The 27896-nt window shown below is 40.8% G+C and overlaps 1 protein-coding gene across 2 annotated transcripts in view; it reads right to left on the bottom strand.

The window, feature by feature from the left end:
* The window catches only part of GNPTAB (N-acetylglucosamine-1-phosphate transferase subunits alpha and beta), a 69610-nt gene that overhangs the window by 4524 nt on the left and 37190 nt on the right, over positions 1 to 27896 (bottom strand). The window contains exons 10-17 of one of the 2 annotated variants that reach the window (XM_075600637.1): positions 18860 to 19030; positions 16982 to 17105; positions 15663 to 15863; positions 10295 to 11355; positions 7606 to 7805; positions 6545 to 6764; positions 5506 to 5619; positions 501 to 586 (exon numbers count right to left, since the gene is read on the bottom strand). In XM_075600637.1, coding sequence (XP_075456752.1) covers positions 501 to 586; positions 5506 to 5619; positions 6545 to 6764; positions 7606 to 7805; positions 10295 to 11355; positions 15663 to 15863; positions 16982 to 17105; positions 18860 to 19030 — 2177 coding nt within the window. Of the gene's footprint in view, positions 1 to 500; positions 587 to 633; positions 1743 to 5505; positions 5620 to 6544; positions 6765 to 7605; positions 7806 to 10294; positions 11356 to 15662; positions 15864 to 16981; positions 17106 to 18859; positions 19031 to 27896 lie in introns of those variants that run through there. The other variant, XM_075600638.1, reaches the window with a different exon arrangement.

Below are 27896 nucleotides of genomic sequence, written 5' to 3'. Positions count from 1 at the left end.
ATCTTACATAATTATTCTGAAGCACAATCAGGACTAGGAACGTCTCGGGCTACCACAGCCCTTTGTCAAGCATAGTGATACAAACAAGTGCAAAGTTACGTAATGGTGGTGTCTCCCGCATGTAATGAGGTCATGACGCAGTAGCACGAGGAAGTTCAAATTCCTGTATGGATAATCCTGCTTATTGCCAAGAACCAGCCTAAGAGATGAGTGGCCACACGCGCAACTTCTTTTGGAACAATATTTTTGCCATATCTCTTATTTCTTTACGAAATGTCATTGTTAGATATTCCCGAAATACTGTAAGCAGCCCTTAGTGGCAAGTAAAGCAATGGCTCCGAATCACATAACCTTCTACTTCATGTTAAAAATTCTTTCAACTTGCTGATCATTTCAAGAGCCAGGGTGTGTGGCAGGTCTCCGATGGTTTTACACATTATAGATTTTAAACTGAAATCTAACTTATTCGTAATTAAATCAACACAAAAACATAACCATACCTGTTTTTATTTTTGTCCTTGTAGGTTTTACGTATTAGATCTGTTACAGATTTACAACTTATTACAAGTTGCTTGGTAACAGGAGGCTGCAAAGACATGTGATGCATTGGAGATTATTTGCCACCAGCAATGTCATACAATTGGATATTAGATAAAACATTTTTTTTAATATAAATGCCCTGTAATGTGGTGAAAAAATTAATAAACAGCCCTCGTTATTCACCAACATCAAATCTAGATGTATTATCATGCAGTGCAGAGTAACAAGATGTGCATCTAGCCAAATGCTTGAAGTACGTTTTTGAACATCGTTTTGAATTAGTAGTTTGTAAAGATGTACCAAACATTTCCATTGCAATATTTCCATTGCAACTACGCAAAATGTGCCCCCTTTTATTTTGTACCAGCGACACAGCCTAATTAGTTTGCAAGCGATTCGCCAAGCCAATGTGCATTGCAATTTCGCCCGATAGCTGCGGTAATTAGCACATTTCTGTAAAATCACTACATTTGCTTAATGCAGAGACTATAAATAGACCACATATACCAGGTTTTGCGCAATGTCTGGAGATCTTCCGTTAAATGCTTGAAAACATTACAAAATGGCTTGGCGAAACGTTCTGCAAATAAGTGAAATATTAAAAAAAATATAATAATAATTCTAGTTTGATGCTGATGGTCTCCAGTATGCTGTTGCGTTGAGATATCTATTGCCAGAATGACCGATATTGACATGGCCCTTCAAAACTAGGTCATTTTTAACTTAGGCACAAACAATTAAAATCAGCAATAAATAGAAATTAATAAACATTATGGGCACCGGCATTTACCAGCTTTATTGTTTCTACAGTCACAGAAATAAGCAGAATGATGAAACTACACTCCTTATTGTATAATGTGAACGCACGAACTAAACCTTTTCACAGGCTTCTCCGATAGCTGCAGTTCAAGCTGCCGTTTAAAAAAAAAAATCCATTCAATATGTGCATCAATACAATCTGCACACTGACAAGTGATTCTACGTTGCAGATCGCTCCGTTCTCCTGTAATCGATCGCTTTGCTCAGGGTTATTTAATTCAGTTATTGCTGCAGAACAGTACCCACGATGCAAAGTTGTGTGTGGAAGATCATGTGACCAGGCAGTTACTTGATACAATTGGTGCACTGCTAGAGAGAGGGCGGGGCTCCAGAGCCAGGGCCTGTTTCAGAAGAGGAAGGGGGTGTGACTTTGTAAATGGTTTCTGTAGAAAAAAAATGCTGCTTACATTAGAATACATTCAAATGTCTTTAAAAATTGTTTTAAAAAAATGCTACAAGTATTTTCTCATAGTACAGAACTGATCTATTAAAAAACACATATGTAGTATATTGCTTGAACTGCAGCTTTAAGTGGTTTTCTCTTCTCTTTAATAAATATGGTCAGTACAATGTCGAAGTGTAGAATGTCTATTTACTAAGTTGCATTGTGAATGCATAAAGTTAACAATTCTGCAGCACAGTGAACCTGCGCATTAAAAATGTGTCACTTGACATTTTTGGAAGGAGTTCAGAACTTTAGTAGTAATAAAACCAAGATCGAGCCAATTGATTATTGAGCCTCAGACCTGGCTGGAAAAAAAAATGTAATACAAACAAACACAAACACAAACAAAACACACACACACAAACAAACATACATACATAAATAAAAGTAATCCACTCCAGCAGGAGCAGACACAAGACAGCACTCAAAGGTAAGTAAGAAAACTTGCATTCAAAAATAAACATACATACATACATACATACATACATATAAATAACAGTACAAGCAGTTAAATGTGTATATGGTGACATATAGAAAAACTTAGGAAGTCAAATGTGAATTTTTTTTTTAATAAGTGGAGGAGCATCTTAAAAAAATAACAAAGGAAGCCATTTTTAATTGCTTTATAAAATCGTCCATGACTAGAAAATTGGTAGCAATCCCTTAGATGAGTATAATGTGTATACAAATCTCTGCTACCTTTGTTACCATGCTTTCCGTAGTATTCCTTCGGTGCTTAAATTTGCAAACCCATGGCACAGAATGTGATAAATATTTCACAAAGGTTGCAAATGACAACTGTAATATCTGTTAAATGAGAGCACTGTTAACCATATATAGCTATCATCACTGTCCTAGGCTTATTGGCTCAGATGCACTAAGCGCCGTTAAATCAGGAAAAATAACGGCAGGATCCCTGAATTAGTAACGGACGTTCTTTTCCAGGACTTTAACCCATATCCACAAAGGTAATTATATGCAAAAACAATGCCCATGATTTAGCTCATTAGCATAAACGTATCAGGTTAAATTAACACTGCCTTGCGAAAGTTTAAAATTGCATGGCTTCTGTTTACCTAAAGGTCATGTTTTGCAAGAGGGGGAAGAGACGAGGGGGGAGTGGAGGTGGTGAGGGAGGGGGGAGGGGAGGTGGTGAGTGTGGGGGGAGGGGAAGGGAGGTGGTGAGGGGGGGGGGGGAAGGGAGGTGGTGAGGGGGGGGGGGAAGGAGGTGGTGAGGGGGGGGGGAAGAGGTGTGGGAGGAGAGAGAGGGAGAGGAGGTGTGGGAGGAGAGGGAGAGGAGGTGTGGGAGGAGAGAGGGAGAGGAGGTGTGGGGGGAGAGAGAGGGAGAGGAGGTGTGGGGGGGAGAGAGGGAGAGGAGGTGTGGGGGGGAGAGAGGGAGAGGAGGTGTGGGGGGGAGAGAGGGAGAGGAGGTGTGGGGGGAGAGAGAGGGAGAGGAGGTGTGGGGGGAGAGAGAGGGAGAGGAGGTGTGGGAGAGAGAGGGAGAGGAGGTGGTGTGGGGGGGAGAGAGGGAGAGGTGAGGGGGGGAGAGCAGGTGGGGTGGGGGGGTAGGAGGGGAGAGAGGATATAGATATATAGATATATATATATATATGAGATATTACCAGATGGAGGTCCAGCAACAAAGAGACAGCACACCAGGGGTATATTCAAAGTAGTATGTATTGTAGAAACATACAGGCACCTCAGCCAACGTTTCGGTCTGCAGAGAGAGACCTTCCTCAGCCCTGGTAATATCTCATCTATTTGATTTTTTATGGGATTAGCATCTGGATACCTTGTGACATGTGAGTGCTGGTTGCTGCAATGTTGCCTCAGGGCTGAGGAAGGTCTCTCTCTGCAGACCGAAACGTTGGCTGAGGTGCCTGTATGTTTCTACAATACATACTACTTTGAATATACCCCTGGTGTGCTGTCTCTTTGTTGCTGGACCGCCATCTGGTAATATCTCATATATATATATACATACATACACACACACAGTGTTCGACAAATCACCCAAAAATCTACTCGCCCAACCAAAAAATCTACTCGTCACCTAGTCCCGCCTGGGATCTTACCTCTCTCTCTCTCTCACCCCCCCTCTCTCTCTCTCTCATCCCCTCTCTCTCTCTCACCCTCTCTGTGTCTGTCTCACACTCTGTTTCGGGATCTCTTATTTACCCTATATATCTTAACTGCCCTATACTACACCGAAATAACCTATACTGCTTTCTTCCAGATCTGACTCAAGCTTCACACGGAAGACATCGGACCCCCCCCCTAACCCAGAAGACAGGTAAGAAACACCTCCCCTCCAATGTATAACATTGCGGGAATGAGGGTACCTGGACATTGAGGGACTGCGGATCAGGTAAGATACCAGGCGGGATTGCTGCTTTAGATATTGTGAAGCGGGGACGTCCAGACACTAGTTAAGGGGTGTAGGAAACTAGTCATTCACACCTGGCTTTTATTTCTAGATCCGACACACACACACACACACACACACACACACACACACGTAACAAGGACTAATTGTAGTATAATGTAATACAATAAATACATTTATGTCAAAAATGAATGTTGTTCTGACTAGGAATTTATTAAATGTATTTTATTTATATATTTCATTTTAAAGCGGGGTTGGGGGCGGGACTAGGGGCGGGGTTGGGGGCGGGACTAGGGGCGGGGTTGGGGGCGGGACTAGGTGGCGAGTAGATTTTTTGGTTGGGCGAGTAGATTTTTGGGTGATTTGTCGAACACTGTATATGTCTATTTGAAACATATTGAGTACACTGTACATGAACCTGGCTGTATTTTATTTATGTATGTCTGTCTCCTAACATATTGATGTCACTCCCGATACCTGCTGATCATCTTGTGGTGATTAGATCTCACAGGTGTTTTGGATCTGACACTCCTTATTAGGGCTACCTATTCACTGGCGGATCACTCTTTGACAAAGGCCCGCTGCGGCTGAAACGCGTCAGAGGATCCGCCAGATTTTTACCATGATGCTCCAATAAACTTTTTCAGTCACCACTTCAGCCGTTTCAGCGATTTCTTCCTACGGCGGTGCATCGTTCCTACCTCCGGCGGGAGGTGTGTCACCTGTTCCAGCATGTCATCGGTAGCACGCCGGGTCGCGGTGTCAGCTGACCGCTCAGCAACTGCGGGTCATAGACCCACCACCGACACAGAGGATTTCCCTGGTGGTTGCAGGTTGACTGTTTGCGGCTTATTTTCATTCATTTGTCCGGCTTCATCTGCTCCAGTAACCGTGAGTCTCCACATTCAATGCTATATGTGCTCCATGATGAGCTAACTGCTAGGAGAGTTTTTTTGCTCATAGGTTTACCTTGCAGATTAGCCGTGACTTTATTTTCTGAGCAGGACACAGCTACCTTATTGACTCTTGGAGCGCCTGAGTGGTTAACCCCTCGGTTACCCAGTATAATACTTGTTCTCTTTAGTGGATAGGCGTTACAGATAACCCAACGTTAATTTAAGGTTAACGTTAGGTTATATAGTCCAATGGAAGTTAGTGCAAGTGGGCCTTTAAGTGCACATAAAACAGGTTAATAAATGCACTTGAAGTTATTATACCGAGGGCCGCCAACAGTGACAATCTTATTCTATTCTGCAAAGCTTTCTTTTTGAGTTATATTTATACTAGATGTACAGTCTAAAAACCATCTTACCAAGTTTGGATCATAGTAGGATTCTTGCGTTGTTGGGATAACACCATCCTGGGTGCTGTTAGGCGGGACTGTTTTTGAGCAGTTGATCAGCATATGTTCTAAGCCTGTCAAATCCTGTTAGTACAAAACAAAGAACAATAGTTATGCAAGTGGAAAGAGGTTTTTCAAAAAAATAATATTAATTAAAAAAAGTAATTAAAGAGGCAATCCAAGCAACACTTAATGTTTTTTTAATATATACATATATTTGTTTTTAATATATGCAGCCTTTGATTACCGTTATTGAATTACCTAAGCTGCCGATTAGTTCTCCGGTGATGGATCAGCAAAGACCCTGCTTGCCAGGGTTCACTAAATGGCTGCCTTTCAGTGTCAATCAATTCTTCAGTCAGTGTAACTCAGCAGCTACAATGTATTCTTTTTATATTACTAAGATAACATTATCTATTGTTACAGTTTGCAGCTGAAACTGCTGGGAATATTGGCAACAAATTATCACAAACAGGAAAGTATTGCAAATAGCTAGCCCTGCTGGGAAAGTGTGTTAAAACCTGCTGTAGAAATCATAGGATGCTCAGTATATTAAAACTCAATAAAAATGGCATTAAGAGTCGAATAAAAAAATAAATTAAAAAAACACAAAAATGTGTGGTTGTGTCTGTGAGTGTGGGGGGGGGGGGGAGAGAAGAGTTGGGAGACTACAGTGTGTGGGTGGGGAGATTTGGGGGGTATGGTGTCTGAGTTTTTTTGTAGGGGTGTGTGTGTGTGTGTGTGATGATTTATGGGGGCATTGTGTGAGGGTAAAGATTAGGAACACGGGGGGGGGGGGGGAGTTTGTAGGGATGTTGTATGTGAGGAGGGTTCGCCGCCTCAATCATCAGAGGACAGCCGCACATATTTTCAATATATGTTTTAGTATCTTGGGATAATTTTCATTGATCAGGAATGGCTCTCATTACAGAAAAGGTTGGAGATCCCTCGTTGAGGGTAAATGATAGAAAAAATAAAATAAGTATTACACATATAGAAGAAAACGTACCTGTAAACTTAAAGGTAACTGATGAATTCTTGTAGCAAATGTACGTATCTCCCGGTCAGACAATATACCCGATTGGTCGGTGTCTACTTCATCGAAAATTTGGGAGACGTTAAGCGGCTGTATTGCGCTCATCAAGTAGTAGAAATAAGAAAAGGCAAACTGCATATCTTCTGAGTGTCGCACTTTGTGTGCGGATGTCTTGTCAAACTGCGCTGGATACCTGCACAGACAACAGCAGAAAACAGTCTATGCCAACGTTACTCATGTGCAGGAGCCACCTAATAAACTGTCTTTGTAACGTAATTATGAGGCCACTTAACAAGATTAGGAATACAGTGAACATGGCAAAACAAAAAGCGTATGCATTTGTTCACAGGATTCAGAGTGGAACGTTTACATTAACTCTGTGGGTTCCTCAAGACTGTCACTATGTCATAGGATCTGGCACTGCAGGGGCCCCCTGACGTCACGCTCAAGCAAAGCTTATTGTATTTTTTAGCTTCGCTCGCGTTCTGTGTTCCCATGGGGTGCAGAACAGTGGGATGATGCTGCACTCCCTAATACTGTATATCAAATCAAAATAAATACCGGTGCACCTGGTTCAGGAATCTCTGGGTGAGTACTACCCATGGGGTGCAGGACATGATTTGCAGTGAAGAGAAATCGAATAGTTTCAGAGTAAAGGGCCGCGAAGGTCACGTGACTGTGCTTTACCGGAGGGGTTATGGCCTCAAAAGGCTATAGAATTCTTCTAAAGAAGCGGATTACATTGAGAAGTGGATTAGTATATTTCTCAATGCTATGTGGAAATGCCTCTTAATGCAGTAATCCCCTATAGAAGAAGCCTGTTTGTACCTGCTCTCTAAACATGTCCTGCTCTTTTTGTGTGTGTTAAAAATCATGATTTTCCAACACACTAAACTTCATGGGAGTTAAAGAATTTTCATATACCCAGTGAGAATGAGGAAATTACAAGGACTGGCACATTGGGTTCTATTGCAGTCAATTACCAAGGGGACGCTCCTTCAGTAATAGCCACCTCGAGTCAAAGATATACTCACAAATCCTGCAGCTCCTGCATAACGATGCGGTCAATCATGTGTGGCATGTGAGCAGGAACTTTCCGAGATGCAAAGCCAAATTTACTGTTAAGGAGCTTATTCGCATAGCGAAGGGAGTCGGCAAATGTGTCTTGAAGCTTCCTGCCAACTTGTCTGCCATTGGTGGAGTAGGAGATGTCACTCAGCAATGCATCTTCCTCCTGGAAAAATACATATCCGGAACGCATTAGAAATGCTGCCAATCCGAACGATACACAACAGCAGGCTGCAGCTGCATATATTAATTTGTCGTCACATTCTTGAAAAGGATCGCTTAGCGAGATATGGACCGTTCATTGGTAGAAACCAATCCAGAATGCTACAGATGTTTCATGTGACATTGTTCATTGTTCCCCCAGATAACATACCGTATCCCATTATCAAGCAGCAGATCAGAGTTTGCATTGGATTCAATGGCAGTTTTGGTGCAGAATATCATAACATGCCACACTAAACCACCAGAAGGAAAATAAAACCAACTACATGTGTATGTGCCCATTAGTTAAGGAAGATATAACATTTATAGGTTAATCACTGTGACGGGGAGGAAAGGGTTAATACCTGATTTGCTATGCATTACTGTTGTTGCCCTGTCCCAGCCATTTTTAGTCCCCATGTGCAGGCCATTCCCTGTCTGCGAGGGTAAAAGACAAGATGCATTGCTTGCCATACCCTCTAACCAACACATGATAGAAGATCTTAAATGTAAGACAGGAGGTATTTTTTTGTAAGTCTAAGCAGGAATTACTTGGACATCCAGCTGTGATATGGGTGAATGAGCTTCGGTATTTTTATGACCAAGCCTGAAAGGGTTGTAATTATTTTTATGATGGAGTCTCAAAAGGCTCCCACAGATTTAGAGTCCCCCTGTCTAAAAGAGTGTCAATTATGACAAGACCCATAGGCCCATAATGTATACAATACTGGCATACTGATGCACAGCAGATGTCAGGCTAGTGCCACCTCTAAGTCAGAGACCAGACACAGTGGCCCCAAGAAATGGGTGTAGCCCAGGTATGCTAAGTGGCATGGGCGTCAACCTGACCCATGCGCCCTGCCCACCGGACAGCCCTTTTGACCGGTCTTATGAACTGTGGGTCACTTGGCTATTCGTGTTTTTTTTTGTTCCCACGAGGGGATTGGATCCACATGTTAAAGATAGCTTTGGCCAGTCTATAACTGTGGCTCCCCAGGTATTTCCCAGTGTGATTCCTGAATTTTAATCCATGATGTAAAGATGCAAGACTTTGTTCCAGTACAGCAGCAATCAGTCCAGGAGTGAAGGGGTTAACAACCACATAACCACAGGACTTTTAAAACCAAGGCTGCATTTCTTGCACTGGCAAGCAAAGGACAATTTCTTCCATTTCCTTATCCCAGTGCGTGTTGTTTTAAGTGTATTCTGCAGATGTCGTGTGTTTGTCTATTAAGGAAATAAATCACAATTTATTTTGCAACTTGTTCTGTTCAATCAAGTACCCAGAAATATAAATGTGTTGATAAAAGTTGATGTCATCGTGACAATCACAAACTAGTTAAGTTTTCTTAGTAATACAATTTTTTTTTAAATCATTCCTCTTACTTAGAAAATGTTAATGAAACTTACTTTGTGTAGATGATCAGTGAAACTGCCGCCCCTAATGAAATCAGTACTCACCAGCAATGAAAAAATAAAAAAGGTTCATTATACTACATAAAAATTTATCAAAATTACACGGACAAAACAAAATATCTCCCACCTTCTCTGGCGCTTTCTCACGGACTCAATACTCCTTGAGAAAGCGCCAGAGAGAGCATGAAACCTTTTTTATTTTTTCATCTCTTGTTTTGCCTTCTACGATTGGAGAGACTCCATAGGGGGTCACGGATTACCCTACCATTTTGGGTTCACATCAAGCTGCATTCAGGTGGAGAAGTGAACGGTGACTAATTGTGAGTAAAAGACTAACTCTACACCGGACATACAAACGGAGACACGGGTTTAATATCCCAGCTTCAATTGTCCCGTGGGGGCAGCACATCTATCCTTCACTGGATCAACAGGGCTTGCTGATGTGTGTATGTATATATGTGTATGAATATGTATATATGTGTGTATGTGTATATATGAGTATGTGTATGTGTATATATGAGTGTATATGTGTAAATGTGTGTATGTATATGGAAATTTGTGTGTATATGTATGTGTGTGTATATGTTTTTCAACAGTGAAAGTTTTCCGTCATTAACCGAATCAGTGCCCTGCTTGTCATATTTTATTACATTGGCTCATCACAGCCCTACGTTTTGTTACTTGAGCTTAAATTCGTTTTTTTTTTGACTATTGAAACTTACTTCTTGTTTGTTTTTTCCCAAAGAATTTAAGAATATACACAGCAGGCTAACAAGTGATGTCTCATTCACCATATTAAGGTGATCAACTTTAGGCTGTGCTTATAGTGCCGGCGACAGCGCGGCAAAACAAATGTATTGCCGCCATTGCGTGCGCTTATAGTAGAAGCGACGGCTTGGTCGCGATTGCTGGAAGTCAAGTCAATTTGATTTTTCCAGTGACCGCAGCGAGATGTCACCGTTGCCGGCACTATAAGCGCAGCCTTATGTACAGTAAGAGTATAGTCGAAACCATCAATCAAAAAATAAGTGTACTCACATCCAAGAGGGCTTTAAAATACTTATTTTTTTCCCAAGGAAAAAATCCTTCATACTTTGGAGGATATTGCTGTAACTTTCTAGCTGGAATTACAGCATCCTCCTCACTTTTCATCAGGGAATCTTTATGGTCGCTGTTTCCATTAGGTTGTCTGGATGCCTTTGCGAATAACCCGCTTAGTTTATTTACATGAAGTCCACTTTTGTTTGTAAGTTTTTGGCTTTCGCGCACAAATTCTGATACTTTTGATTTAAATCCAGGATTAATAGGAGACTTTTCATCTTGGCTTGCAGCCACTTCATCCTTTAAATTTAGCTTAATAGGACTGATTCTCTTAAGCTCTCCTCTGTAATGTGATTGGTCTGCCATCAAGTCACTATGTACCTGTTGCCAGTTCATTTCATGCTGGCCATTCCCTTCTAGATGTCTTTCTTCACTATGTGGAACTAATGTCCCCAAAGCCTCTAGGAGAAAGACTTTGGACATATTGTACCCCTTCAAAGTGATATCCCCATTTTTCAATTTCACATCAAGATTCTGAAGAGCAAGCTGTACATTGTCCGGAAGAAGGGATATGTTTACATATGGGATGTTGATAATTTTATCTATGCGTTCACCTTCAACAGATGGGCGCTTCTTATATTTCGGGAACCGGTTTTCTTCAGGGATGTCCTCAAACAGGACTTCTGCCTCTGGTGTAGGTGTTGTAATCCTAACATCCATCTTTCCAGGCACATAAGTTGTAATATTTTGTTTTGGCTCTTCCATTGTATTAACATCCACAAAAATCTGCATTTTAAATTCTCTGTCATCTTGATTTTGGAAAGTGAGGTTCAAATGGACTACGGTGGCATTCATCCCAGAATACATGATGAGATGGATAGTTTTCCATTTGTTAGCTATTGAAGCATGACGGACTATTGGGTTATCACTGTAGATACCATCAGTCCCTTTCTTGGCTATATTAGCAAAGCTAAAGTAGGGTAAGCATTCCCCTTTTGGAACAACGTAGTGGGTCTGATTAATATCCAAGGTTACCTTGTACATCTCACCAAAATGTTCTAGGAAGAAAAAGAATAATCATATTCAAATATTTGTATTTCTGAAAGACCACGATGTACATGCTCATTTAGTCACTATTTCTAGTTCTAGCCAAACAGCTCTCTCTGTTCCCCAGAAGAAGCATTTATACCATAAACAAGGTATAAAATACATTTTTGTAAAGCATCTAATGGTACATGCTTCTTGTAAAAAGAAAAAAAAACAACATACAGGCATACCCCGCTTTAAGTACACTCACGAGTAAGTACATATCGCCCAATAGGCAAACGGCAGCTCACGCATGCGCTTGTCATTACGTCCTGAACAGCAATACTGGCTCCCTACCTGTACCGAAGCTGTGCGCAAGCGGGGAGACTATAGAGCCTGTTACAAATGGGTTATTTACATCAGTTATGCACGTATATAACAATTGCAGTACAGTACATGCATCAATAAGTGGGAAAAGGTAGTGCTTCACTTTAAGTACATTTTCGCTTTACATACATGCTCCGGTCCCATTGCGTACGCTAATGCGGGGTATGCCTGTATTACTCCGCTGTAACTGCACCAGGAAAGAGCTAGATATTTACCTTGCTATCAGCAACTATACTATTTCAGTGTTTTTTAATATTCAATATTTGGGTACAATTGAAAAAACTGCACTTTAGTTGTTAGAATGTAACAATTTCTTATTAATGCAGCTAATTTATGGAGTACAGGCAGTCCTCGTTTTACAACGCTTCGCTTTACAACGAATGGTTTATCCAACGCTATGCAATGCATACCTATATTCATTTTTACAACGCCAAAACGGCTTATCCAACATTCTTACGACGCTTTGCAACGTTGTGTGTGTGTGTGTGTGTGTGTGTGTGTGTGTGTGTGTGTATATATATATATATATATATATATATACATGTAGAGGTATCAGTACCGTGTTAGCCGAGCTTCAATAATCAAAAAATAAATAGATGATACCGTTCTGTGGCTAACGAAATGCTTTTATTTGTGCGAGCTTTCGAGATACACTGATCTCTTCTTCCGCAACTGTTCGGGACACTTAGCAGTGGCCTAAACAGAGATCGAAATTTTATGAGTCATTACTGACACTAGCGAACTCTCTTCCCATGAGCGCTAAAGGCCATGTATGTACATACTGTGCTATATGTATGCACACACAGCTGTCTCTCACACATACTAATACTCCTTATTTTTCCATCCCTATACACCAATAGGGACCACATAGTATCCACACACACTTTTAGTTGTGTTACAAACTCTCACATTTCCACACCCACCCACACCATTTATATACCCTCTCACTCCACACACACCTTGTGTAGAGCACTGTTTATACTGTGGGCTCTCCATTCATTTTTATTCACACTGATACACATACACACTCTTTCTTCACTTGCTTTCAGTTACCCTTTGACACCTCCAGCCATAAATCTCATCCACACCGGGGGAAGGACCAGCACAGATAAAATTCCAAGAGACACTGTTTTTAAGTAATCCTTGCTTCATTCATTGTAACATCGCCGGAAGAAGAGATCAGTGTATCTTGAAAGCTCGCACAAATAAAAGCATTTCGTTAGCCACAGAACGGTATCATCTATTTATTTTTTGATATATATATATATATATATATATATATATATATATATATATATATATATATATATATATATATATACACAGTGGTCGACAAATCACCAAAAAATCTACTCGCCGAACAAAAAAATCTACTCTCCACCTAGTACCACACGTGTGCTGCTTGGGCCAATAGGAGCTCGCCACGATGTTAAATCCACTCGCCCGGGGCGTGCAAATGTATAGGTTTGTCGAACACTGTGTGTGTATGTGTGTATGTGTGTGTGTGTGTGTGTGTGTGTATGTGTATGTGTGTATGTGTATGTGTGTATATATATATATATATATATATATATATATATACACACACACCTATATATATATGTATGTGTATATAAATATATATACACACACACACACACACACATATATATATATATATATACAAACATACATATATATACACACACACACACACACACACACACACACACACAAACAACGTTGCAAAGCGTCGAAGAGCGTATATATATATAATATTATACTATACAATATTATATTATAATATATTATTTATTATGTTACATTATATATATATATAATACAGTATATACACTATATAATTTGTGTGTGCTGCATATCTTATTGCCTGCGTAAAATATTTTGTGTATTTTAGCATTAAAAATACCTTCAGGAACGGAACCTTTCATTTAAACAGTGTTCCTATGGGAAAACGTGTTTTGCTTTACAACATTTCGCTATCCACCGCCATTTTGAGTAACGCATTGTGTCGGATAACCAAGAACTGCCTGTACTCCCCCCCCCCCCATGGCAACAATACTTCCAGATATGAAATGTCTATGTTGTATCAGAATTCAGATACATGTTTCTCTTTTCTTAGTGCAATAATGAACCTGGTTCTGTGAGAGAATAATTTTTAGTGAAAGAATACACCAATATACAATATGATATTAACATCTCTTTACTTTAAATTAAGTCATGAAGAGTACACATTTTCTTATATTTTTTTGTAACAGTTGAAGTTTTATTCTTTTTAAATGGGTATATTAATTGAATATCTATTACATAGGCAATGTTTGGCTCAACACAAAGGGATTCATAAGAGAATAAAGAGTACAACAGCATCCATAATTGTTCTGTGCATGTAAATCTACTGTACTCTTTAGGATTTTTTGGGAGGGGGTGTTGACTGCAATATATTGTAAGGACCCGCCGTTGCGACCTTTCCGTGTCGTCACAGATGCATCCCTGTAATGCTAACATTGCCACAAGTAAAATGGTAGAGGTGAAGCAACCTCAGATCTTAGCCAAGATGACAGAGATCCGAGGTCACTTCGCCTCAACCAAGATGGCTGAATCCAGGAAGTGGCCTCATCTCGTCATGAAGGCCAGGACATTGGCTACCCTGGCCTAGGCCTTTAAATAACAGTTATTTACACCAAGACAACATTTCTCTGCCTGCGACCCCTGACTATGAACCTATGCCGCCTGCCTTGATCTCTGCTTGTAACCTCAACTACGAACATTTGCCGCCTGCTTTGAACTCGACTTCGCTATCCTTATCAGCCCTGCGGGTTGGCTTCCTGGTCTGGGACAAGCACCGTCACACATCAGGTCAACACTACTCCTGTTGCATTTTATTTTTGTGTGCAGTGTGGACAAGATTTCTAAACTTGAAATGCAAACACAAACTATTTATGAACATGTAATCCTTAATATACTGCAAAATTGCAAATTTGTGTCAAAATTACAAAATCAAAACTTGTAAAAGCTGCCTGTTCCATTATGAAGAATGCCATTGTATTTGTCATCTCAATTTTTTTGAGGTACATCGGTTAAGATGGCAGTACTTTATTAATAACGTAACAATTTTCTAGGATTAGCTGTTATAATTACACGGCAAAATACCTGCCCACAGCTAGGCTACGCTTATAGTGACCGGCGCCGCGACGGTCGCTGGAAAATCAAAGAGATGACTTCTAGCGATCGCAACCATTCCGTCGCGTCGCGCTTACTATAAGCGCACGCGACAGCGGCAATGCGTTTGTCGCCGGCACAATAAGCGCAGCCTTATCATTTTCCCCACACTATGAACCCAGTTAAACCCATAATCTATCTACTTTGTTGCTATAATTTAGTAGGGTATTCTTATTATCCCTACAGGCAACAATGTTGCCACTTCTGTGGTTAGTGGACTAGATACATACACAGTTTCTTGGATTACAGACCAGTATTTTGACAACTGCAACTGTATTGCCAGTTTTCAAGGCATTGATCTTGAGACATTAGTCACTATGACTGTATCAATTAATGGGAACTACAGTGTGTAATTAATTACACTCCCTTTATCTGATCTCAAGATCCCTTTATCTGATCTCAAGATAAAAGTGGAGCGCATTATTTACGCTACTGGCCGAGAGGAGAAGCACCCCTACCTGAAAATTACATTTTATTTTTTTCCACACATCAATGAATGTGTGCCTTATTTTGTTCATATAAACCCAATTAAAGTATTATTTTTTTATCGTATACACCCATTTCGATTTTTGAGGTGTGCACCCATTTTTGTGATCTCTGCACCTCTGGTACAATTTTCTATTATCCGAGGTGCAGCACTGCCTTTGAATAAGCTGCTCTTTATCTTTGAAGTTATCTCTGAACAATAACAAGTTCAGACAAGATTTCCAACACGTTTAGAAACTACTTTATATACCTTGTCCACAATCTCCGGCATCAAAACCACAGGCGAGCACATTGCACGCCTGGTCGCAGAATTTATCAGCAAGCCAGGAATTGGCACACCCCTGGTTACAGTAGGAAACACCACTTATTCCAATGCCATGATGCCATGGCTGCCCATTTAGTCCTCCATCTCCACCAAGGGCCGGAGCAAAACGACCAGCTGCAGGGTTACCTACAGAAAACAAAATGGAGATGCATTACTATTCCAAACGTTCACATTGTAAACCAGTGGAGAAATAGAAGTTAAAGCAACCACAGCACCAGTATTGTGAAACTACCTAATCATGTTTCTCTAAGACCAATGGAGAAGCTCAGTTGTTTGGCTCTTTTATTGCTTTGATGGTTTATCACGAAAAAAATAATAGTTTGTTGGTTAGTAATACAATATTTACCTGACCAAGTATTCTGATCATCAGGGAGCAATGTCGAGGAGGAACAAGTTAATGGAAATGGAGAGACTTACGAAGTGGGTGTGCTTTCCACTCTGTGCAATCTACTGCTAGTGAGACCTTGTATACCATGTATATGTCACTGGATGCAACCATCCAATAGGACGAACAAGATCATTTTCACATTAAGATTTTATTGATTACCGATTCATGTATAAAGAGAGATAGAAGGTTCAAACCCTGAATATTGATATTGTGTGCTACCTGGGAGATGATATGTACAGCAAAAAGTACACCGAGGTACTGAGAAAAAGAAATCCCTAATAGGTGCACTCCAATAATGGTATGATAAATGATTGAAAACTTCACATTTTGATCGAGTAGATTAGTAAAATTGAGCATTTCTGTGTGGTAATATGTAACACATGCTAAAAACTAAAAAACAACAACTGGCTGTTCTTTGATGGTGTACACTATCCTGGGTGCGTGACCAGGACCATTAAACATGCGGAGCTGCTACCAGCACCTCCTATGGAGGTAAGTATCTCAGGGAGCAGGAAGTTCCGGATTTGAAATGAATGGAGTTCAGCTCCTGAGACACCCTGCTTCACCACCTATTTAAAAAAAAAAAAAAGCATGTTCTGCTGCTTTAAATAAAACAAAACTAAAATGTGGTTCAGGGGTTCAGCGAAGGAAAAGTGGAAAGTTGTCTATACTGTGATCAGCTTCATCTGTATTTTATTAATCGGGTCAGGGTGCTAAATGCACTGCCAAGGCCTATAGCAATAAATGGGGTTAACAGAATGGGATTATTTAAAAAATAAATTTAAAAAAAAATCTAATTTTAAAATACTTAAAATGGCAATCTGCCTTAAAAATAAAAAAATCAACATGTTCTCACCAAGGCAGTCACCGCCATCCCAATCGCATGCTGAATTATTACAAGATTTATCACAGTAGCCGTCCTTAATCCACGAGCCAGGGCACCCCTCTGCACAGTTAGGAACAGGCCAGGTCAAATACACCTTAATGTAAAGATGACAATAAATCACATGTAAACTAATTATACGCATCATGTCATGCAATTATATTAGGAAATGCCCAAGGAGAAATCTCAATGTCACACAGACTCAACATGGTATTTAAACGTGGTGTCTAATAATAATGTATGAACACCTGACACTACATATTTGGGAAAATATCTGTACATACAAAATGAAATCATATTAACCCATTGAGTGCTGAAGGTTTGTACCTCTGAATAGTGAAGAAGTTTCTGGTGCAAGCAGTGTTCAAACCACAATAACGATAACATTCTTAATACAAACTTAGACAAATTATACATGCTTTGCTACGGTAGAATCTGCAGATTACAATTCTATCCATGGTTTCATGTTCTTTTTCCACATATAATACAAATTTCAGTCCAAATGCTAAAAAATGCAAGTGAACATGAAATTGTATAAATTGTTCATTTGATATACAGTAATACTCAATCTATAGATCATTATGTGCCCCACCCTTAAAGCGATGAGACAGCTAAGAATACTATTTGTAAACTGCTTCAGCAGGATAAAGGAACTAGAAACAGTGACAAACACATTCAATTGTAAAAATAAAAATATGCCCTCCTGAACTGAGAATGGCATAAACATTTAAAATATGATATTTTATCAATGCATATATTTTGTAAAACTATGTTTTTACTGCAGTGGTGTTCACCTACATCCATACTTTTAAAGCTTTGTAAGACCTTCCCATATTAAAAGTCCATATGAGATAACACTATACGCTAGATTGTGCGAATGTGGGTGCAAACATCACCCCCAAATTTGAAAAAGGGGACCCCACCATTTAAACTTCAAGTGAAGATAACTATCCAGACTAAGGGGCCTATGCAGAGAGCAGCGAATTTAAAAATTGGCGAGGGTAATAAAAAGTAGCTTTTTTGGAGAGTTTTATTCTCCATATGCAGAAATGTGCGAAATCTGCAATTTATAGCATGAATGCGTGTGGCGAGTTTAAAATGGAGAGATGCGCGCTGCTGAAATGTGTTAAAAAAAATCGCGCATTTTTTTTTCTTTCCTATGGCCGGCGAGCTCCAGCTTCTTGCCAACTTTTGTTGGCGAAGCTAATTGTAGAAAATCTCGCCATTTTATTGGCGCGAACAGCCGCTAGATGGCGTTCGCGCCTTTCTGAATTCGGATATTTTTAAAACTGGCGAGATGTAGGTTCTCGCCAGCCGTGCGGCGAGATTTACAAATAGAAAAAAAATGGCGCGTTTTTCGTAACTCGCCATTTTCTGCTGTTTTCTAAGCAAATTTCGCCAAAAAAAGCCGATATTTGCTATAGCGCTGCTCTCTGCATAGGCCCCTAATTAGGAAGGGTGAAACTTCTCCAATGTTCACTCCACTCTACACAGACGCTGCCAGAGATTTATGAGTCACAGGAGAAGCAGACACCAGGGAATTCTGGGATTTCACAGAGATATTCTGACTTGCTGATGTCCTTCTTTTAAGTCCCCCTCTCTCACCTGAGGAAGTAACTGTTACATTATGCTGCACCACAGCGTGACTTTTAGGTCACCAAGTACCTTTTCAGCACTTAAGGGGTTCATTGATTTCATAAAAGGGAGGACATAACAAATTACAAATGCAACTATCTTGGAAACCATTGTGTTCTCACAGCTTAAAAAAAAGGGTAAGATTTAATGTTGACACTGCCTTGTCAGGCACTATTATTTTATTTTTATATTATCTGGTTGCTTTTTACTACCTACTTTCTGTCCTTTTGAATGACTGTAGAAATCATCAGGCCAAACGTTGGTTCCAAACATGACGTCGTCATTCATGTATATGAACTTTTGAGAAAGCCCTGGTATGCGGTGGATGTGGCTTTCAATAGCAGGAGAACTAAATGTAGGCAAGTGACTAATGTTCAGAAAAATATCCTACAGAAGAAACAAAAAGGTAAATATTTAGCTAGCATGGTAAGGTGATGTAAGTGAACTAATCAGTCACAATGTGGCACTATAAGTGATATTGGGACATTTAATAGGATCATTAAGCATACAGAGAAACTTGCCTAGACAAGTGAGAGTACCCCTTTTGAACAAGCACTCATAACATAATTGATACAAGTAATTAAAAAAGTAACCTTTATTAGTGTCTGTGGGTAAAATAGGTGAAGTACATAAACACTCAACACAATTAAAACACGTATTAAACTATTTGTCTCTGAGTCTAAGTCATAGACTAATGAAGGTAGTGTTTGAAGGAATATAGTGTGACTGGCACCATGTGCAATAAAATCAAAACAGAAGAGAGGATTTTAATTATTGCAATATAAAATGTATAGGGTAGGGTGCCTCAGTGTGGTGTGTGTATTATATTTGAAAGGATCTGAAGTGTGTCACATAACTGAAGTGTAAATCACACTACTTTCAAACCACATCTGATTGATATGTAGTTTTCTGACAATATGTAGATGGTATAATATATTTGGTAGTTTTTGCTAGACCAACATACTCAATGCTAAATGTGGCCCAGTTTGAATCGATTTGTCAGAAAAACCAACAAGGGGTTAATAAATATCCTTCAATACAACGCTGGGTGAAATCAAGTATCAAAAAAGAAAAGTAAGGCTCCTGCGTAGCTAGGGGTGGTGAGGCTAGATTGAGGAAACTATTAGTATATAGTACTTATATTGTTTCCCCCTGGTCAGTGATTGTTACAATGTTATTATAGCCTCAGATGAGCACCAACAGAATTTACTTAATAGATAAATAGTGAGATAGATAGCTGCTCATGTCCCCTGTGAAGATAGCAGGTGTGTTCGTAAATAGGCTAGCTGATGTCTCTAAAATGATAAAGCCAATTATAAAGGGTTAGCTTCGGCTGCCTATTGAGTAAAAAATCACTCTATGTCTGCAGACCTCTATATATGGTATAGGTTAGTGATTGATGTATATACTGGCCGCCCTGTTGGGTCAGTCCATGTAGATGTTATAAATGGGCTGGCTATATTGACATAGACACATTTGTCTCAGTAATCACTTATCATCTGGGGCGAATGCGCCCTGTCTGCTGATTATAGGTGACTGTGTATAGTCTCTGTGGTGCCCTGCAGCCGCTATGGCGTACCCTCTACAATTCAAGGGGGCTGTGGAAGGGCTGCTGTCTCGGAGCGTTTAGTTCCTGCTCCCGAGTGGCGGCATCTGTTGAGTCTCCGCCCGGCATGGTGTAATCATGAACACCGCTATATAATGAACTGCCGGGTGGAGCTCCACAATGAAGCAGCGGCTATTACTCCGCGCTCTAAACAGATGTCGCCGCACCAGCACGCGCATTGGTGCGGCGACATCTGTTTAGAGCGCGGAGTAATAGCCGCTGCTTCATTGTGGAGCTCCACCCGGCAGTTCATTATATAGCGGTGTTCATGATTACACCATGCCGGGCGGAGACTCAACAGATGCCGCCACTCGGGAGCAGGAACTAAACGCTCCGAGACAGCAGCCCTTCCACAGCCCCCTTGAATTGTAGAGGGTACGCCATAGCGGCTGCAGGGCACCACAGAGACTATACACAGTCACCTATAATCAGCAGACAGGGCGCATTCGCCCCAGATGATAAGTGATTACTGAGACAAATGTGTCTATGTCAATATAGCCAGCCCATTTATAACATCTACATGGACTGACCCAACAGGGCGGCCAGTATATACATCAATCACTAACCTATACCATATATAGAGGTCTGCAGACATAGAGTGATTTTTTACTCAATAGGCAGCCGAAGCTAACCCTTTATAATTGGCTTTATCATTTTAGAGACATCAGCTAGCCTATTTACGAACACACCTGCTATCTTCACAGGGGACATGAGCAGCTATCTATCTCACTATTTATCTATTAAGTAAATTCTGTTGGTGCTCATCTGAGGCTATAATAACATTGTAACAATCACTGACCAGGGGGAAACAATATAAGTACTATATACTAATAGTTTCCTCAATCTAGCCTCACCACCCCTAGCTACGCAGGAGCCTTACTTTTCTTTTTTGATACTTGATTTCACCCAGCGTTGTATTGAAGGATATTTATTAACCCCTTGTTGGTTTTTCTGACAAATCGATTCAAACTGGGCCACATTTAGCATTGAGTATGTTGGTCTAGCAAAAACTACCAAATATATTATACCATCTACATATTGTCAGAAAACTACATATCAATCAGATGTGGTTTGAAAGTAGTGTGATTTACACTTCAGTTATGTGACACACTTCAGATCCTTTCAAATATAATACACACACCACACTGAGGCACCCTACCCTATACATTTTATATTGCAATAATTAAAATCCTCTCTTCTGTTTTGATTTTATTGCACATGGTGCCAGTCACACTATATTCCTTCAAACACTACCTTCATTAGTCTATGACTTAGACTCAGAGACAAATAGTTTAATACGTGTTTTAATTGTGTTGAGTGTTTATGTACTTCACCTATTTTACCCACAGACACTAATAAAGGTTACTTTTTTAATTACTTGTATCAATTATGTTATGAGTGCTTGTTCAAAAGGGGTACTCTCACTTGTCTAGGCAAGTTTCTCTGTATGCTTAATGATCCTCTTACCCCTGGCACCTAACCACAGACAGTAGCTAGAGCTCTCTATCCTTTCCCCCCACTCCCCATTACGACATTTAATAGGAGCCTTATTAGCAAAGTGTCATTGTCATAGGTATCTCCACATACTCCCTGCCAAGGCATTTAACCAACTAACCATATCCTCTTTAGGAATGATATTGACTAGAAATGAACTAGAGAATAAAACAACCACCATGTATTTATAGGACTTCCAGTGTATAAAACTATACTAAGTTACAAATATTTTTTTTGTAACTTATTTTTTATTTAGATTTTTAGAAAAACATCGGGAAAGGGATACAGAAAGAGAAAAAAGGGAGCGGGGGAGGAGTGGGTACCACCACTTTAACATTTGGATCCAAAAATACAACATTACATAAAAGTAGCCACATCACACATCTTAGGCTGCAGTCCCAGTAACAGCCTGTGCGCACGGCGCGGCATGCGCTGTGCGTGTAAGCACCGCCCCTCAATGGGGCTGGGCCCAGTACGCACCGTAACGCTGAAGGTGCAGCCGCGCCGTGCTGCAAGGTTTTTTACAACTCAATCAAATTGAGTTCAAACCTTGCGACGGAGGCGTAACCACGCCCCCACCGGCGGTTCACCCAGTGAGGGCGAACCAGCCGCGTGACGTGATGGCCACGCCCCGCAAATCCCAGACCACGCCCCCTCCCGTCGCAAGATTCTCCTCTCCCTCACAGACCGCAGATAGCGCTGTGCAAACGCCGCCCCCCCGCCGGGCGCGCGTGTCGCAGACATTACTGGGACCGCAGCCTTAGGCTACGGCCCGGCTGGTGGCACGTGCAGCCGAGTACCCCGGTTTGCAGTGAGCTGCAGGGGGAAAGACAGGGGGGGGCGTAATGGGGGAATGACAGGGGGGCGCAGCCATGATGTCACCTGGCAGGTTCGCCCTCATTGGCTGAACCGCCGGGGGGCGTGACCTAGCGCTCTGTCGCTAGTTCTGCTCACAATTTTGCTGTCTGCAGGAAAAACAGACCTTGCAGCGTGGCGGCCACCCCCTTACACCGGGCCTAAACCCATTGAGGGGCGGCTCTTGTTCCCACAGCGCTCGCCATAGCGGGTGCTGCAGCAGCCAGCGGGGACCAAGCCTTAACTCCACATATTACCCTGAAATACCAGCAATCAGAGAGAAAGTACAATCAACATTCCGCAGTGGCTCAAAAATTCACTTATTTCCCCTAGTGTACCAGGGCTCCAAAACTTTGTGGAATTTTCTTGAGTTGTCTAACAGAAGCTGTAAGTCTTTCCATAGATTGCACCTCATTCACTCTCGAGATAATCTCTTTCCTGAAGGGGGGCTGGAGCTTTTTCCCGGCACCTGCGATTGCACGTCTTGCCGCAGTCAGAATATGCACCAATAATTTAGCTTTATTTTCGTTTAAATGATCTATTGGTTTACCAAGAACCATTTGCATCGGGTCTAGGGGGATTCTAATCCCAAAAATGTCTCGCACCAAATTTTGCACTATTCCCCAGAATCTCTGTATTTTGGGACAAACCCACCAAATATGGGCCATGTCTCGGATACCGCGCCACAGCCCCTCCAACAAAGATTTGTGGACTATGGGTAGATCTGGTTTAAGCTCGCCCCTCCCCACCTTCCAAGTGAGCAGGTCTTGCATGCAGCTGGTTGTGTCAGATCCAATGCGATCATTCTTCCTCTAATTATAGAGGTAAATAAGAATTTTAATCAGTGTTAGGACCTGCTTATAGTCATGCCCTGATGTGGCTAGCAGGCTTATAACGCTTTGGCCAACGGGTTTAACTAAATGACCCTTTTTCAAGAGATATATATAGGTATTTCACCGTGTATTTTTGTCATATTGGATGTAGGTTTGGGCTTCTTTGTTTTTTATTGTATACATTTAGCCACGCCCACTAGCATTCCAATTGACACATATACATACATACATACATACATACATACATACATTATGTGGTAATTTTTGTGGTTCCTTAGAACTTGCTGGGTATCTGTGTGTTTTTCAATCTCTGGTGTGTCAAATACCACCTAAACATAACCTTGTAAATATTCTCTTTAGAGATTGTGCATAGTGATGTGTTCGTTGCATTGACCCATATAGCTTGCCAGTCTTCCCAAGGAATCTCTACCGGAAAATCCTGGCCCATTTGCCCATATAGCGGTGTGTGTAGAGGGCCTGATATTTCCAAGAAATAAGAACTTGGTATAGTGTTGAAATAAGACCCCACTGATAGCTTCTTTTTCTACATAATTGTTCAAATACAGTGCATTCTGGGAAGGTGCCACGCAGAGACAATTGCCTAAGATAGTAGGAGACCTGTAATAATCTGAATACTTCAGCTCCCGTGAAAGAGTACGTCTTGCAGAAATCCTGAAAATTTTATATTTTGGCGTTTAGAAGCATATCTCCCACATCTCTGACCTCCCTGACCTTACATTCATCATACATACTAGAAAACTGCCCGGTCCAAAAACAGGGTTATCCAAAATAGGGGTACATCTCGAAGGGGTTGAAGATAATTGGTAGTAGTTTTTAACATTATGCCAAATTTTAAAAGAAAATTGTCTTACTGCCGAATCGAAAAGATCCGGTTTGGAACTCTTTATTGACCTATTATTCCACATAGAGCTGCCGAGCTATTAAATATATTCTCCAGATCTACCCATCGATAGAGTTTCTTGAGTGCCAAAAAACTGTTTCAAATGGGAGGCTAGATAATATTTCCTTAAATCAGGGACCGCCAGATCTCCTCTTTCCCTAGGTGCGAGCGTGACTGATCTCGGTACTCTTGGTCGTTTGTTACCCCATATAAACTGCATCTTTTTATTCTGCAAATCCCTCAAATATTTTATCTGAATAGCAACCGGTAATTTCTTGAAACAGTAGAGCGGTTTTGGGAGGATATTCATCTTAACTGATATGATACGGCCTATCCGGGAAATTTGGTGACCGTTCCAGAGTAAAAGATCCCGTTTTAGTCTAGTGAAAAACTCTGGGTAATTATATTTATAAAGAGAATGATAGTTTTTTGTAAGAAAAATCCCTAGATATTTCAATTTTACATTGTTCCAGTGATAATTGAAATTTAAATTTGATTAATTTTACTTCAATATCTGATAGTTACATTTAGAGCCTCTGACTTGGTCGAATTAATTTTATAACCTGAGCACAGACCAAACCTAGAGAGCTTCTTGTAGACTGGGAAGAGACGTCAGAGTGTTGGAGATTGTCAAAATAATATCGTCGGCAAATAGAGATAATTTAAAATTTCCCTGGCCGATCTTGATACCTTGAATATTAGAGTTATCCCTGATTTTGACTGAAAGCGGCTCGATTGTCAGCGCAAAAAGCAGAGGGGAGAGTGGGCAACACTGCCTGGTACCATTACTGATCTTAATTTGATTTAGACCCCGCCTGGCATTTTCAGGGTGACTTTAGGAGTGTCATATAAGGCTTGGACCCCTTTTAAAAATGGTCCGGAGAAGCCAAACCCAAGCATAGCTCCATCTAAAAAATCCCACTTAATTCTAATCGAACGCCTTTTCGGCGTCTAAGCTCAATAGCATTGCTTTGGATTTAGAGAACTGATCGATCATATGAATAATCTTACGCGTCTATAGACTGAGGCTTGACGCTTACTTATAAAACTTATAAAACCTACCTATCCTACATTGTGGATTAGACAGGGCAAAATTGGGTTTAATCTATTCGCCATAATTTTGCTATAAATTTTTAGATCTGTATTGAGAAGTGAGATTGGCCTATAACTTGCGCAACTCATTGGATCTTTTCCTTCCTTAGGTATTACAACTACATTTGCGAGGGGATCTGGGAACCCGATAGAAAACTATTAAACATGTCCATAAGAAATGGTGCTAAAATTCCCCAATATTTTTTTATAATATAAATTTGAAAAACCATCTAGGCCTGGGGCTTTTGAGGCTTTCAGACCTTTAATAGCCTCTTAATTCTATAATATTTATTTTAGCGTTAAGACCGGACGATTCTTCTGCAGATAGCTTTGGGAGTTCGCATGCCTGTAGATAGCTATTTGTTCAATGAATGTTTTTATTAAAGTTGGGGTCTGATGAGTCGAGATTATACAAATTATTATAATATTTAGAGAATTCCTCAGAAATTTGAGAAGGGTTGTATGTGATTTCCCCGTTACCCCTTCTTATTGCTGAAACTTGCGATTTAACACCTCAGTTTGATAGCGATAAGCTTACCTGCTTTATTACCTTTATCATAATATATCTGACAAGTCCATTTTAATACTTTCTCTGTCTTCCAATCTTAATGGATGTAGTTCCTCTCTGGACTGGCAAAGCAGCTTATATATTTTCCTGCATGGGCGTGATTTATGTTCCTGTTCTAGGTCAGTTATTTTAGCTGTAAGTTTACCCTGTTGGAGATTTTTTGCTTTTTTCCTATATGAGGCTATCGAGATAAATGGACCCCTAATAGAGGATTTATGGGCCTCCAAGAGAATGGACGGACTTTCGACTGATCCTTTATTTAATTTGAAATAATCTACCAGAATATACCCCATCTGTTCTTCAATCTCTGTCTGGTTCAAGAACGACTCATTTAGACGCCACTGAAACACCTTAGGCCTGGTAAAAGGGGGTTTCAGGACCAGCTCGACGAAAGCATGATCAGACCATGTTATAGGGCCTATATTTGTGTGGGCGACTCGATCCAAAAGATTCGCCGAGACAAAAATGTTGTGTATATATCGTGTGGGGAGAATAAAATGTATAGTCCCTTTGTTTCTTGTTCTTCATGTGCCAAGCGTCCGAGTGAGAAGTCTTTTGTCAGTTTCTTGAAGTACATCTCTAAACCTCTTTTGCCGCCAAACTCCACACCTTTTTATAAATAAAGAATGAAAAAAAAAAAAAAATGAAATATCTTTAGGATCTACAGTATCCTAAACCTTTTACCTTAAACCTTTCCGCTCTCTAGTATTAAAAAAAAAAAAAAATTGGGAAAACAGCTTAAATGGGGATTTAGTATAGACCTTAAAAAATTCGAAGTCGTCAAAAAATATCTTTAAGATTGAAGGCAAGTTATCTTAGTCTTAGATTTTCTGTTCCCCATCTGGGACCGTTAAGACCCGTCAGGGGCAGGAAAAGAATCAAACCACGTCGAGGAGGAACGTTCACCGCGGGCTATAATTTCTGGACCACCAACCTCCTCCATCAGCTAGACTGACTTAGATGTAAAGACAGGGCCCTTAGCTCGGTCAAGTTGGGTGGGCGGAATCCAATAATTCTTGACGGTCCTCTCCTTCACTCCGCGCCGACGCCTCCGGTGGTCTGTTAGGTCTCGGAGAGCGTTGCAGTTTCGCGTGTTGCGGGTCGTGTAATCCAAGGGCTCCTAGTAAATTCTCCGCCTCTTCTGGGTATCTTAACGAAAATTGCTTCCCATCTCTGTTTACGACCAGACGGAACAGGAAGGCCCATCTCTAGCGGATGTCATTGTCACTTAGGACCGCTGTAACTGGGCAGAGTGGATCTGGAAAGATCCTGGAAAATCTGGATCCTGGAGTCTTTCGAAGTCCACGAAATCTTGGTTCCTGCAGCCTCTCATTATTTTCTCCTTGGTGGTGTAATAGTGTAATTTGACTATTACATTCCTGCATTTCCGAGGGTTTGCAAATCTTGAACCCAAGGCACGATGGGCTCTGTCCATGTGAAGGTCACTTGTTTAGAGCGACGGGACGATCTGAGTGAATAGGTTTGTTAGATAGGGTTGCAGCTCATCCAGAATGACTGTTTGTGGGATATTTCTTATTCTGAGATTTTGTCTCCTTTCCCGATTTTCCAAGTCATCGACGTCGTCGTTAAAGTTCCTGACTTAGTCGTTGAGCCTGAATATTTCGTCTTCCTTGGAACCTCGACTCTGCAGGGATTCAAGTTTATTTTCCAGCTGGACTGTTCGTTCGGTCAGAGAATTCAGACCTGCCTTAAATTCAGCAACAGCCTTATCAAGAGACAGTTGAAACACACCGTGCATCTCTTTGAATAGATCTTTAAAAACTTTTGTGGTGATTTGAGTGTTTTCTTCTGAATCTTGTTCACTGTCCGTAAAGTTTCCTCCTTGCTGTTGTAAAAGCTCCTTTGCCTGTGGATGCACATGCATGCGCGCCATCTTGGATTTC

Source organism: Ascaphus truei, chromosome 5 (assembly GCF_040206685.1).
Source record: "Ascaphus truei isolate aAscTru1 chromosome 5, aAscTru1.hap1, whole genome shotgun sequence".
NCBI lineage: Eukaryota > Metazoa > Chordata > Amphibia > Anura > Ascaphidae > Ascaphus > Ascaphus truei.
This window is presented reverse-complemented; position numbering and strand designations above follow the sequence as displayed.